Genomic DNA, 12,851 nt, shown 5'->3' with positions numbered 1-12,851 from the left:
TTTTTACACAAAAAAAATCTGAAAATTGTGTCAAGCATTTATATTCAGCCCCCTTTACTCTGATACCCCTAACTAAAATCTAGTGGAACCAATTGTCCTCAGAAGTCACCTAACTATTAAATAGAGTCCACCTGTGTGTAATTTAATCTCAGTATAAATACAGCTGTTCTGTGAAGCCCTCCAAGGTTTGTTAAAGAACCTTGGCGAACAAACAGCATCATGAAGGTCAGGGAACAGACCAGACAGGTCAGGGATAAAATTGTGGAGAAGTTTAAAGCAGGGTTAGGTTATAAATAATATCCCAAGCTTTGAACATCTCACGGAACACTGTTTAAGCCATCATCTGAAAATGCAAAGAGTATGGCACAAGTGCAAACCAACCAAGACATGGCCGTCCACCTAAACTGACAGGCTGGGCAAGGAGAGCATCAATCAAAGAAGCAGCCAGGAGGCCCATGGTAACTCTGGAGGAACTGCAGAGATCCACAGCTCAGGTGGGAGAATCTGTCCACAGGACAACTATTAGTCGTGCACTCCACAAATCTGGCCTTTATAGAAGAGTGGCACGAAGAAAGTCATTGCTGAAAGAAAGCCAAAAGAAGTCCCGTTTGCAGTTTGCAAGAAGCCATGTGGGAGACACAGCAAACATGTGGAAGAAAGTGTCAGATGGTCAGTGGTCAGTGGTCAGTGGTCAGTTGTCAGTGGTCAGATAAGACCAAAATTGAACTTTTTGGCCTAAAAGCAAAACGCTATATGTGGCGGAAAACTAACACGGCACATCACCCTGAAAACACCATCCCCACTGTGAAACATGGTGGTGGCAGCATCATGTTGTGGGGATGCTTTTGCTTTAGCAGGGACAGGGAAGCTGGTCAGAGTTGATGGGAAGATGGATAGAGCCAAATATAGGGCAATCTTAGAAGAAAACCTGTTAGAGTCTGAAAAAGACTTGAGACTGGGGCGGAGGTTCACCTTCCAGCAAGACACCAACTCTAAACAAACAGCCAGAGCTACAATGGAATTGTTATCAAAGCATATTCATGTGTTAGAATGGCCCAGTCTAAGTCCAGACCTAAATCCAATTGAGAAGCTATAGCAAGACTTGAAAATTGCTGTTCACAGACGCTCTCCATCCAATCTGACAGAGTTTAAACTATTTTGCAAAGAAGAATGGGCGAACATCTCACTCTCTATATGTGCAAAGCTGGTAGAGACATCCCCAAGAAGACTTGCAACTGTAATTGCAGTGAACGGTGGTTCTGCAAAATATTGACTCAGGGGGGCTGAATACAAAATGCACGCCACACTTTTCAGATATTTATTTGAAAAAAATTTGAAAACCATTTATCATTTTTCTTCCACTTCACAATTTGCGTTCGTCTATCATATTAAATAAAATACATTTACGTTTTTGGTTGTAACATGACAAAATGTGGAACATTTCAAGAGGTATGAATACCTTATCAAGGCACTGTATATGCAATAGTCCTGTCTATACAGGGCTGTGCCAACAGGCTTTTGTTCCCATCAAATTTGTTTTGCATTCTCATAGAAATCTATGAGAATGCAAAATCTGCAGGTAAATATGCAGGTCAGAAGTATGTAAACTGCTGGTCAATGCACCTGTAAATTAATATTGAATAATTTCAGAAGTAACTCAAACTGATGCAAACTAATGACAAGCCCAAACCCCATCTACACAGGCACTAATAACTGCTTTACATACTATTCAACTGTGTAACATTATCACAACTTCTGAGTGGGCCACCTGTACTATTGCAAATTGCCACTTGTCCCACTCACCTGCACTGCCAACATCAATTTGTCCCACTGTCTTCTCCAAAGCATTCTCTGGAACATGTACAAGCCCATGCAAGCTGTGTTTCCATACTGCCTGTGCTATCTGGTTAGGCTTACATTCTTCAATGATCCGCATACAATAGGAAATGCCATGGTATACTTAACATGGTCTGCCATGGTGTACTTAACATAATTTATTTAACACCTGTCTACAGAAAATTGTATCAATTATTATTATCAATCACATTATATACTCTATGTAAGAAATGGCTTATACTAAGGATTGAGATATTCATACCTATTAGACCTTTATTGCCCAATATATGAATTTTAGATACATTTGGATAAGAGTTTGGCTATCATTGGGACAAGTTAGCACATAAAGGCACATTCATTGTTGGTAACATTTCCATTCAAACCTGCATTGTTTGCTGTTGTCAACAGGAATAATTGCAGCACCATGAATCAATCCCTTCATAAGTGCACACAATACTGATAGATGTATAGATGTGTACTACATGATGCCTGAAAAAGAGACTTGAACTCTTGTGCCACCTAACTAAATGTTCTTGTTCAGTTGATGTCTAGCATGGTTTAACATTTAACACTTTGTATGCAACTGTTACCAAGAAAAAAGGTCTTCCAGAGATTTCATACGGAAGATTTGTGGTGATTATTACTTGGTATCTTAATATCTCTCTCTCTCTTTTTTACTTTTTAGATAACGTTATGGATTTAGGCCTGTCTAATGACAAAAACTCCCAGGATCTCTCATATACAGGTACATTCCAGCCAGGTAATAAGACTGTCACCTACCTGGGCAAATTCTCTTTTGACTCTCCCTCCAACTGGTGCCAAGAAAATATAATAAGCTTGATGAGCGCTGGCATCCTTGGTGTGCCAACATCCCAAGCCACCGGTGCAGGTGGGGGAGGAAGTAGTGGAGGGAATGGAGGCATCATGGGTCAAACGCAAAGTGATGTGGAGTCAATGTTCCACAGTCTTCCACCTTATTCTAGTTGTGGGGACCTATATCATGATCAGGTGGGCTTTCAAGGAGGCGGTATGACCCCCTACTCCTCCCAAGAGTACTCATCTACCAAACAGAGCTTAGACTCTACTGTTTTTCCCATGATACCAGACTACAACTTATTTCACCACAACACTGAGATACCCACAGTAGATCAAAAGCCTTTCCAAAACATGGAGGCCATGCGGGTTAATCCACCACCTATCACTCCACTGGAAACCATCAAAGCATTCAAAGAGAAGCAAGTCTTGCCAAGCTTTGGGGGCATGAGCCATCAACCCCCACTTACTCTTAAACCAATCCGCCCAAGGAAATACCCTAACCGTCCTAGCAAGACCCCACTCCATGAGAGGCCCCACGCTTGTCCAGCTGAGGGCTGTGATAGGCGCTTTTCACGTTCAGATGAGCTGACTCGCCACCTGCGTATTCACACTGGACACAAGCCCTTTCAATGTCGTATATGCATGCGGAGCTTTAGCCGGTCTGACCACTTAACTACCCACATCCGTACTCACACAGGAGAGAAGCCCTTCGCTTGTGACTTCTGTGGACGCAAGTTTGCACGCAGCGATGAGAGAAAACGGCACGCCAAGATACACCTTAAACAGAAGGACAAGAAAGGGGTTGAAAAAGCAGGCTGCTCACCATCAGTTTCTGGGGCACCAGCTGTTACCACATGTGCCTGAGTTTTTATCTGGATGGACTTTATTCAAGGGGCTGGAGGAGAATGCTATATGTATTGTACCTACAATCTTTTGAAATGTTGCTCTGCAGATCATTACTCTTTGTTCTAATTATTATTCAACTAAAGGAGACCTGCAATGTATGTCTCCCCTAACATGTTTACTTCCCATGATCTGCAGAGCTCAACGTAACTTCCTAGCTAAGTTTCTCACACACAGCGCTACTGCTCCTTCTTCAGGTTCCATTTTGAAGCATTAATTCATTACACTCCAGCTGAACACCTTCAGCTACCCGTAACATTCTAGGTATTTCATTCTTGAAAACCTTTCTCTAAAGCTGGCCACATATGTTATGATCCAAATGCTCAGTTAATTAAATATCAAAGAAGAAGGTGCAGTTTTAAGTGTGAAAAACACAAAAATGTAATTAAATCTAATCTAAGAAAAGTTTTAATGTGTAGGGACAATGGAAGATAACTATCACATTTAGGAACAAGAATGTGTGGCCAGCTTTACAGCACCATTTTACCTGCAGATCATCTCTTTGCTTCCCTCCACCTAAACCACATGACTTGTACAGCCTCAATCTACACTCCTAATTGTAATTTATGTGCTAGAATGATGCAAAATTGGGGACACATGGGTCTCAGGGTACTTGGATCTGGCCAAGGCAAATCCTTAAAGTTTGAGGCAGGGTCACAATTTGCTGCTATGGCAAGATATTCTTCTGCTGCTATGTCCAAATGTTAAACCCTCATGTGCCTGTTGTCCATGTTCTGTCCCTTTCCTCCTTCTGCAGTCATCATCCACATAGTATCACATCTATCTTCACACATTCAGTTCTTTGTAAGGTTTTTCTTATCATTCTCTTGCTTTTCCATCCCCCCTCCTCTCAGTCTTTTTTCCTCCCGTACATGCCCCCCCTGATTTCTTTTCAGCGTCTGTCACACAGTTTTATTAGGGAAAAAAAAAAACAACTACAGCTTGAGTCAGTGTGTGTGTGAAAATGTGTGCGCATGATTACATACGGCCAGGTTTCATTGTCCTAAACCCAGGCTGATCGCGATGAAAGAATATCAGGTCTATATAGATTTTTTTTTCTTTCTTTAAACCAAAGAACTAGCCAATCCTGCTGCAACTGGGCTGCAATTTATGGAAACGCGCTCAGCCCTGTGAGTGTGAAGTATAATTGGGGGTCCAATCAATTAAAGATTTGACTTGAATTCCCAGGACATAGCACTCTGAGCCAACTTTCTCAGAGCATGTGTTCCATTCCTATTTTTTTCTTCCCTTATGTCGGTCTATTTTTTGCATTCCGATTTCTCTTCTTAAGTGAAGAAGGGACATTTAAAGCATTTTTAAAGGTTCACACCCAGGCATTTACAAACAAGGCCACATAAGCACAGGCACTTTTGTTTGGATAGGCTCCAAATACGATATGTGTATCAGCTCTGTAAAAAAAAAAAAGAAAGAAATAAGGGCACGCTATGTTCTGAAATCCTTATGTACAGCAAGAAAATTAAAGAAGCAGATCTGAGAACTAGCCAACAGTAATATTGAAAAATAAAATCTGCAGGAAAAGTTCATTCATGACACAAAGGTATAAATACATCATTAAAGCGGAACTAAAACCATTGACTTAAAGCGGAGCTCCAGCCCCCCCACCAAAAAAATTTAAGTCAGCAACTACAAATACTGTAGCTGCTGACTTTTAATATTAGGACACTTACCTGTCCAGGGATCCCACAATGTCGACACCCCAGCCGATTTTTCAATAGGTTCTCGGGTGCGGCCGCCGCCATTCCGTGTAAGGGAAACTGGTAGTGAAGGCTTCACAGCTGGCACCTCACTGCGCATGTGGGAAGCGCGCTGCACTTTGTGAATAGCCTGGCGGCGGGGGAAGGAGGAGGGGGCTGAATTTACAGGGGACTTTGTTGCGGCAATGTCCCCCAGAAGTGGGACAGGGTACCTGTTAAAACCAGGTATCCGCTCCCCCCCCCCGAAAGGTGCCAAATGTGGTGGTGGGGGGGGGGGGGCAAATAAGCTTCCCCTTTTGGGTGGAACTCCGCTTTAACAGTTTAAAAAAAACAGTTATGTGCCGGGAATGTAACTGCCACATTGTCACGTTGCTTGTGCTCTCAACCAAACTGTTAAACCATCAAATGTCTGGTGTCATAACTGATCAAATGTGCAGCATCATGGCAGTTGAAGATCAAACAGAGGCTAAAATGGCAGCTTCCTTGGCTAAAAACGATAGGAGGGTTTAGTTCCACTTTACAGTAACTCCACCTGACCTTTTTTAGCTTATCCTGGCTACTGTAAAAACGAGTTCACATGCTGGCTTTCCATGTGATCCTGGTACTCCTTAGCTATAGCCCTGTGAAATTTTAATTCTATAGCACTGTGGAAGGGGCTGGCTAGACAAACTTTAGTGCTAGGAAATCTCTTTAAAAGATCTAAATCTATCTAATATATTTAAGAAACCAATGCATCATTCAGTACCCCCTGAGAATTAAAATATCAGAAAGTTGATTTTAAGGGGTTCCTATATTGAACCGCTTTAGACCCAATCTTTATATAGAAACCAGTAAACTTTAGGTGTCTGTCACCAATTGACTGGGTTGAGAATGTTTACCTTTGCACTTTACAACTCTTATGCCTCGGATTTTCCAATGGAAAATGTGTGATAAGACCTTGTTGTCGGAAATTCCGACCGTGTGTGGGCTCCATCACACATTTTCCATCGGATTTTCCGACACACAAAGTTTGAGAGCAGGCTATAAAATTTTCCGACAACAAAATCCGTTGTCGGAAATTCCGATCGTGTGTACACAAATCCGACGCACAAAGTGCCACGCATGTGCAGAATAAATAAAGAGATGAAAGCTATTGGCTACTGCCCCGTTTATAGTCCCGACGTACGTGTTTTACGTCATCGTGTTCAGAATGATCGGATTTTCCGACAACTTTGTGTGACCGTGTGTATGCAAGACAAGTTTGAGCCAACATCCGTCTGGAAAAATCCTAGGATTTTATTGTCGGAATGTCCGATCAATGTCCGACCGTGTGTACGGGGCATTAGAGACACTGCCGGCAAATTTATTTCTGTAAAAGTCAACTGGCAAGGGCATTCAAACATGCATGTCTATGAATGGACCTAATTGTGAAAACGTAATATTATATAGACCACATTCAGTGGAATAAAAAGAGCTCTTGGTGCTTACCGTCAGACTCCAAAAATTATATATTTTGCATACTTACATTGGCCCAACTTGGCACAAAGTTGGTTATGCATATGTAATACCCAATCTTTCTTTGTGGAAGCTGTAGATCACTATAGTAGCCCAAGCTACTACAGTGATGGCCGAAAAACTTCCAGGCGATGTGCTGAGCAGTTACACATTTGCATAGTAACCACAGGGGATCACTCGCTTGCCACAGCCACCATTCAGAGAACAACTCGGATTTTTCTCAATTAATGCAATTAAATGCGACCCTCTGTGCTTACTATGCAGAAGGGCAACACTCAGCATGGCACCTGGAAAACCAGAAGATTGCTGCTATTACTGTAGTAGCTCAGTTTACCACAGTGATTACAGAGGACATTCAGGTATCTTATATGCTTATATACATTGTGTCAAGCTGGCCAAATGTACGTATGGAAAATCTATAATATCCCTAGTTCAGCTTTAATAAATATTTAGAATTAAAGTGGTAGAATGCAATTTTCGTTCTTACAGTAAAAATAATTTCTTAAGAGTTCATTAAGGGACACAAAATTCAGAGAATATTGGGGTATACTGCTGCCTACAGGAGGATTGGGATACTGGCAACAAAAAACAATGACCAGTCTAATATAACCCCTCCCATTTCCAGCATGCCTCAGACTGTAGAAAAGCAGTAATAGGGGCAAGATCACAAAAGACAGACAGGTGGGACCTTTCTCCCTAAATAATCTCCAAAAAATAGATTTTACGGTAAGTACAAAAATCTTGTTTTCTTTTCTAGTTTGATAAGGGACAAAGAATTTAGAGACGATTGGGCCAACTAAAAGGTAGGGCAACAGTAACAAAACACTAACAGGCCCACATAACAAAAAATAGAACTGGAGGCAGCCTCCAGCTTAAAGATCTGCCTTAAAGTGATATAAAGCCTGGAATTTTTTTAACCTAAAATGAAAAAAGTTATACTTACCTGCTCTGTGCAAGGATATTGCACAGAGTGGCCCCTTACCTCCTTTTCTAGGCTCCCCGCCGGTGCTGTCTGCTCTTCCTCTCCTAAATGTGCCCCCATAGCAAGCTGTGTGCTTTGGGGGCACCCATGCTGGTGCTCCCAACCTAGGCTGTGTGCATCTATAGACACACATAGCATGGCACAGCCATGCCCCCCCACCCCCCTCACTGGATTTGATTGATAGCTGCAGGAGTCAATGGCTCTTACTGCTATCAGTCTGTCCTCTGAGAGCTGGGAGAAAGACCAGCGCTGCTGCAGATGGGCACAGCGCTGGATTGAGAATCGAGAAAGGACTTAGGTAAGGTATTTAGATTTTTACCCTAATGCATGTAATTCATTAAGATAAAAAAAGTTTTGACTTCAGAATTTTAAGTCAGAACTTTCAGTTTATGCCTGAAGTTGGCATCAGATGAGGCCTGGACATCCACTAGGGACCAGGTAGCAGCCTTGAAAATATGGGAAACAGCTGCTCAGTTCCAAAAAGCTCAAAAAACACTTACAGATCTCCTAGCAAGAGCTTTAAACAGGAGAGGGTAGAACCCGATCCTTAAGACCCTAGAGTGTTGCTAAATCTGAAAACACAGCATTCCTTGAATTGAGGTAAAACGTTTTATAGCCCTCTATCCTCCCTCTTCCCTGTGTGAAGGGGAAGAGAGGGGAGAAGAGGTCCAGCGCTGTGCACAGCTGCATCTTTTCTCCCATCTCTTCCTCTTCTCACAGGGACTCGAACAGCAGCAGGAGCCATTGGTGTCAAGCCAAGCCAAAGAGGAAGTGGGGGCCGTGGCTAAGCTTCACTGTGTTTGTGTATGGAGCTCAGCTTCATAGACACACGGCTCAGGAGTGAGCAGACACTGTGTGCCTCCATAGCAAACGGCTTGCTATGGGGACACATGAAGAAGAGGAGGAGCCAAGATCGCCAGCAAGGGACCTGAGGAGAGGAGGATCTGGCCGATCTGCGCAATACCAATGCAGAGAGGAGGCGTGTTTAACATGTTTGCTATTTTAATTAAAATTACAATTTTGACCTTAGTAACACTTTAAGCTTGGATGATGAGCTGGTTCCCCTTTACAGATGACAAAAAGAAAGTCAGTTTTTCTAATTGGGGCAGTGGCTGCAAGGTAAACCCTCAGAACACAAACTACATCCAGACAGTGAAGAGAAATTTCTTTCTGATGTTCGGAGCTGGACAAAGAGCCAAAAGAGCAATGTCCTGATTAAAGTGAAAGGCCAATGAAAGGCCGAAACCTTAGGAATTATGGAAGCTCTGGGTCCTAACACCACCTTATCTTAGTGTAAGACCAGAAAGGGTTCTTTATAAGACAAAGCTGCCAGCTCTGACACATACTTCTCAAAGGGTATGACGATAAGGAAAGCCACTTTGTGAATAAGGATGGAAAAAGGGATAAAATGACTAGTAAATTGTTGGTAAAACAATAGAGAAAAGACATCCATCCTCCTAGGACACTAGCAAAACCTAAGGCATGCTGGAAGTGAGAGAGGGGGTTATACCAGACTGGTCATTGTATTTTTGTTGCCAGTATCCAAATCCTCCTCTAGGCTGTAGTATAACCCAGTTGTCTCAAAATCCTGTGTACCTTAAAGCGGAGTTCCACCCAGAAATGGAACTTCCGCTGTCCAGATTCCCCCCCCCCCCCCCCCAGTGTCACATTTGGCACCTTTCAGGGAGGAGGGGGGAGCAGATACCTGTCTAAGGCTGGCCATACATGGTCAAATTTCGAAAGAATTTTCTTTTGAAAATCAGAAAATGTGTGCGTTTTGTGATCCAATGGTGCCACCATTGATTTAGAAATTCGGCCAAACAAGCCTTCAATTTCACCTCATGTTGCTACAGAAAATAATTTTTGTGGCTGGGAATCTTCTTTTCTTTCCTGGAATTTTCTTTTCTTGCACATGCGCATTTCTTTTTCTATTACACTTCTCGCAGGATTCTCCCATCATTGATTAGAAACTTGTTCGTTTTTCAAAAAATTTCCAACATGTCCGATTACTCAAATTCGATGGGCGCACAAAAATCGGCTGTTGCTGCAGCCCACTAATGGTGCGAAATACGAACGAAAATTCTTAGATAAGATTTTCAAAAGAAAATTCTTTCAAAATTCAACCCATGTATGGCCTGCCTTATTTTAAAAGTCAGCAGCTACAGTATTTGTGGAACTCCGCTTTAAAGTGAAAGTAGACCCTCCTATCATTGTTAGCCAAGGAAGCTGCCATTTTGGTCTCCGTTTAATCTTCAACTGCCATGAAGCTGCACACATGATCATTTATAACACCAGCCATTGGATGGTTTTACAGTTTGGTTGAAAGCACAACCAATGTGACAGTTAGCATAAATGTTTTTTGAAACTGTTAAATTATTGGGTTTACTTCCGCTTTAATGAACAAGAAACAAGTCAGATTTACAAAAAGTACACATCAGCGAGAGAACGAAGCCATGGTGCACACATTGCTGTCATCCCACTGTCCCAGTGTAATCCATTCAACTTTCAGATTAGACTACATGACCTGAATGGATAAAGATACTGATGATTTGCAAATAAAACGTTTTAGTGTATATGCAGTTTTCCTCCTCTGATACCACCATCATTTTGTAGACTTTAAAAGCACTTTAAAAAAGGCAAACCTATGATATGGATAATGCACTAAGTATGAGTCTTCATGCTAACAGCAATGAAACTAGCATTTCATCAATGTGCTGTCACCGAGAACAGTTATTACTAATGGTAGGTGCACCACAAGCTCCATTCAACTAGATGCTGAACAAAACTCTTATCTGGAATGTCATGAACAGCGAAGACCATTGTGTGTACAAAGCCCAACATCTCATAACTACTTCATATTGCACAATTACTTACTGTTATGCTAATGCTATGTTTGCTTAGCAGTCTTCTAAAGATCTGTTTTTTCTTTTCTGGCGTCTATTATCAACTAACCTGGAGAAGCACTGCAATGCTATAATAAAGCATATGCAATACATTATTTTTACAACTTGCACTTGATTTTTGAAAAATAACATAGAACCGTACCAGCTTGGCTGTAGACTCTATGATGGAATCTGTAGGCCAATGATGTGGGTTAAGTGTATCGTTCAATGTGAGAGATTGAAATACACATAAAATTACAGGTAGATCTAATAGCTTTATGCATTCTTCTCCCTTTCCACTTCAGTTTCTGTCATTTTCTCATCTCGATTCACTCTCCTAATTTCTTTCCTCGCTACATTCTCCTTGTCAGTAATACCCTCTCCTCTTTCTGTCATTCTCCCTCCTCCCCTGATCTTCCTCCCTATGCTTCAACCCTTTTTATAAAATGACATGAATTTGTCACTTTGAGACGAGTGGGGTGGGGGCAGGTTTGGGGTGAGCCACCCTACCTCTTTCTTGCATGTCTCTGCATGACAGGACTAAAAATGAAATCCTTTTTCTAATGACTTTTTTGCTGCTATGTTAAAATTGCAAGAAAAAAAAAAAAAACTTCACCCCTTTACTGCCAGCATCCAGGTACAACCAAATAAAGTGATGCACTTACTTTGTATTAAACACATATTACGTATGCAGGTAGACAGCGTCAAATGTCTGGAGAAAATCGCATTGTGCTACATAAAGGCCAAGGCTTCTTAGTGGGGATATAATAAGAAGCTGCTTACCCGGTTACTAGGCAGTCATCTTTTCACTTTCACTGTCTAAAATTATGCAGCTGCTACACAAAAGAGTGTATCTTCTAAGATTTAGGTGTCAGGGGTCTCCAAACTTTCCAAGCAAAGGGTCAGTCCACTGTCCTTCAGGATTTAGGGGGGCTGGACTCTGGCTAGTGAGAGTAGGTAATGCCCCAGCATCAGTGCCCGATCACTGGTTTTATTGGGAGGAATAGAGCCCTATTGTTATCAAGAAGATGAATAGTGACCCGCTGATGGTGTCAGTAGGGGGAATGGTACACCATCATTGGTGTCAGTTGCTGGAATAGTTTCCCAAGGGCCAGATAAGGGCAAGTAAAGGGCCACATCCGGCCAGACCCCGGGCCATAGCTTGGAGACCACTGATTTAGGGTATATTGCAGTTTTACACATCAGTGCTAATTTCATTTTTTTTTATCCATTTAGGCTGGAAAAAATCTATTATTGATTACCTCTATAGCATAAACATAAGTTTGATACTTTCATTCACATCACATAACAATCTGTGGATATCAATGCATATATCTGGTTGACTATTCTTGGAAGATTAGTCCAATTGGCTACTGTGGGTGCTGCTCATTGCACACACATGCTCACTTCAGCAATATAACCTAGTATGTTTAGGTTCACCTCAATCTTTCCTTCAGTGTTCTGAATATACAGTATCTCACAAAAGTGAGTACACCCGTCACATTTTTGTAAATATTTTATTATATCTTTTCACGTGACAACACTGAAGAAATTACACTTTGCTACAATGTAAAGTAGTGAGTGTACAGCTTGTATAACAGTGTAAATTTTCTGTCCCCTCAAAATAACTCAATACACAGCCATTAATGTCTAAACCGCTGGCAACAAAAGTGAGTACACCCCTAAGTGAAAATGTCCAAATTGGGCCCAAAGTGTCAATATTTTGTGTGGTCACCATTATTTTCCAGCACTGCCTTAACCCTCTTGGGCATGGAGCTCACCAGAGCTTTACAGGTTGCCACTGGAGTCCTCTTCCACTCCTCCATGACGACATCACGGAGCTGGTGGATGTTAGAGACCTTGCACTCCTCCATCTTCCATTTGAGGATGCCCCACAGATGCTTAATAGAGTTTAAATCTGGAGACATGCTTGGCCAGTCAATCACCTTTACCCTCAGCTTCTTTAGCAAGGCAGTGGTCGTCTTGGAGGTTTATTTGGGGTCGTTATCATGTTGGAATACTGCCCTGCGGCCCAGTCTCCAAACGGAGGGGATCATGCTCTGCTTTAGTATGTCACAGTACATGTTGGCATTCATGGGTACCTCAATGAACTGTAGCTCCCAGTGCCGGCAGCACTCATGCAGCCCCAGACCATGCCACTCCCACCACCGTGCTTGACTGTAGGCAAGACACACTTGTCTTTGTACTCCTCACCTGGTTCCC

General features: G+C 42.1%; 1 protein-coding gene across 1 annotated transcript in view; it reads left to right on the top strand.

The window, feature by feature from the left end:
* The window catches only part of EGR3 (early growth response 3), a 30,131-nt gene extending 17,959 nt beyond the window's left edge, over positions 1–12,172 (top strand). The window contains exon 2 of the mRNA XM_073622295.1: positions 2,522–12,172. Within this exon, the coding sequence (XP_073478396.1) occupies positions 2,522–3,516 (995 nt within the window). The 3' untranslated portion in view covers positions 3,517–12,172. The remainder of the gene's footprint in view (positions 1–2,521) is intronic.
* The last annotated feature ends 679 nt before the right edge of the window (positions 12,173–12,851 follow it).

Source organism: Aquarana catesbeiana, linkage group LG03 (assembly GCF_042186555.1).
Source record: "Aquarana catesbeiana isolate 2022-GZ linkage group LG03, ASM4218655v1, whole genome shotgun sequence".
In the NCBI taxonomy this organism is placed as follows: domain Eukaryota; kingdom Metazoa; phylum Chordata; class Amphibia; order Anura; family Ranidae; genus Aquarana; species Aquarana catesbeiana.
This window is presented reverse-complemented; position numbering and strand designations above follow the sequence as displayed.